The sequence below is a fragment of the Pteronotus mesoamericanus genome, unplaced genomic scaffold (assembly GCF_021234165.1).
Source record: "Pteronotus mesoamericanus isolate MK-2021 breed Mesoamerican mustached bat unplaced genomic scaffold, CSHL_Meso_final contig_116, whole genome shotgun sequence".
NCBI lineage: Eukaryota > Metazoa > Chordata > Mammalia > Chiroptera > Mormoopidae > Pteronotus > Pteronotus mesoamericanus.
The window spans coordinates 11,296,738-11,299,169 of record NW_026555027.1 but is presented as its reverse complement, the minus strand read 5'-3'; the positions used below and the strand labels follow the sequence as shown (position 1 = coordinate 11,299,169).

The following is a 2,432-nucleotide window of genomic DNA, read 5'->3' as shown; positions in this document are numbered from 1 at the left end:
ACACCCAAAAGAAAACACTGTCCTTTAGCTGGTTTATATTTTTTATAATTTTAAGATTTCATAATCTTTCCAGTGTTACAAAACACTGCACATTACATATGTTATTCTTTTAAACTTTAAAGCACATATAATAGTATTGTAATATAAACATTACATTTAATGGCTCAAATGTTTCATAAGTTGTCAGTGCATTGATTGTGCTTCTTTACCTTGCTCACTATGTGTGACGGACACTAAATGTCATCCAGGTCATTCATAAGCATGTGGCTCTGGACACACACACATGAGCCTTGTGGTGAAGATGGATGTGGGGGTGTTGATATCATCATTTCATGCACTTTAAGGAGAAAAAACTCTGGTCCATGTTCTGATGAAATTCACTCTGGAAATTCTATTCTCATTTTTAATCAGTACAAAAGGACAGATGGTTGGATAACATGAAGAAATAACGGTATGCACGTTGTACAGCTGACAACTTCTCCTGTTTCCTAGCTCTGAATAAGCAGTAAGAAAGCTGTTGGTACAGTAAAAGGAAATAAAGCAGCAAATGAATATGAGAATAATGTGGTAGTTTTGTGTTCAGGGGAGCTTCGTGAAGAAGAGAAGCTACTGCGGATGAGCTTGGCTGTCTTGTGGTGTCTGGAAAGAACGGTCATCATGTAGACACTACTCCATGCCATTAGGAAGAGAAAGAACAAATCCTGAATGAATATTGTACTAATAATTGTTACTCCTACCTGGGGATCACATGACATGACTCTACAAATCTGAGTATAATACCCACATGTAGCATGAGTGATACTGCATCGGGCCACAATGTTTACGATAGCATCATGATAGATGACCATGTTGATGACCCAGAAGAAAACTAAAGAGGGTTGAATGAGTGTGGAGATTGTCTTCTTGAGCCAGACCCATTTAGAGTTGTTTGGAGCAATAGTCACTGCCTGAAATGTACACTGGAGGGAGGTTGTATTCAGAGAAATACCTCGGGTACATCTCTGAACATAGAGCACTATTTTACACCCAATATCATCTAATGCAGGCCTCATTCCAAATGAAAAGACTGTATGTGGAACGCCACTGAATAAGAGGATCAGAACGTTAGCCAAAGTCAGGTGGACAAGGATCCCATTGGCAGGATTCTTCTGACGAGGGAGAATTAAGAAGGTGTACATGTAGAATGTAAACAGCAAGCCATTCCCCATGAAACCAACACCAGTCTGAATGGTGAGGAAGAGCCCAAAAAGGGTGTCATTGGAACTCATTGTCTGCTGGTGTCTTCCGACCAAGGCCAACACATCCAATTGACAGACAGTTTCACTAAGAGTGAAAAACATTAAAAAAAATTAAGACTTAGAAGTAGTTTATCAAGTTTCAGGGATATATAAATATAAAGGGGGTGTAATATCAAACCTTATAGGGGATAAAGTTAATTGCCACAACCGTAACTTCAATTTCAGGTATGCAGAATAGCTATGCAGAATGGATTGGAGCATGCAAATAAATTTAGCCTAAAACATAGTAGACTTAGCCATAAAAAAAGGATAATGAGAATGGAAAAAGAACAACAGTTATACTTCTGAAAATGCTTTATGGCAGAAAAAAACCTTCAAAACATCAGAAAAAACTGTAATTAATGAGAAAAAGGACTCTCATAAGTTGCAGAAATAGATGAATAGAACAATGAAGAAAATGACATATAATTATTGGTAAGGAAAATTATTCAATGTGAACTGAATGAAATAAAACAGAGACAAGTATTTAAATTATGCCCTAAAACAACTGAATAAAACTGAAGGGAGCGTGCAGCCAACAAAGAGAAGCAAGCACTAGAAACCAATGACGGTTTGGAAGAGCTCTTAAATGGGGAAGGGCCAAACACGACTGACCAAAGAGGAAAGCCCGGAGCACACTACTGGACCATCACATCTACATTGCAGCTGTAATCAAGTGTGTGTGAGTAAACTAGAAAACTAACAAAAAATACCTAAGTTATATCTTGGGAGATTCCTTGAGATCAATACAAATTAAAGAAGAAAAATGTAACGACCATGAACACAAAGCAGAAATTTTAAAAAGAGAAAATAAAATTCTAAAGATGGATAATTAACCAGGAAAATAGAAAAAGAAACACAGAAAAAGAAATTCTTAAAGCTGGTATTTTCTTAAAAAAAAAAACCCTCTTACTGTACATAAAAAATTACACATAGAAGAAACTTGAAACAGAAAACATAGATATAAGATAGAGTTTATATTTGGAACAAAGAGAATGAAACAAGTAGCAGAAATTTTTGAAAACACTATCACCTTTGCTGCCCTGAGCCACCAGTCACGACAGCGTCCTTACAAAAGCCGGTCCCTATGGCCCGGTGCAGGTGGGTCGTTCTCAGCTGTGCCGAAGAGCAATAGCAGGTAATAGGTTTATGACA

At 37.2% G+C, this 2,432-nt stretch overlaps 1 protein-coding gene across 1 annotated transcript; it reads right to left on the bottom strand.

The window, feature by feature from the left end:
- Positions 1 to 339: 339 nt before the first annotated feature.
- LOC129073903 (vomeronasal type-1 receptor 3-like) lies at positions 340 to 1,301 on the bottom strand. The gene is given in 2 exon segments (XM_054577588.1): positions 340 to 566; positions 569 to 1,301. Coding segments are annotated over 2 exon segments (927 nt in total). The 5' UTR covers positions 1,269 to 1,301.
- Positions 1,302 to 2,432: the final 1,131 nt, after the last annotated feature.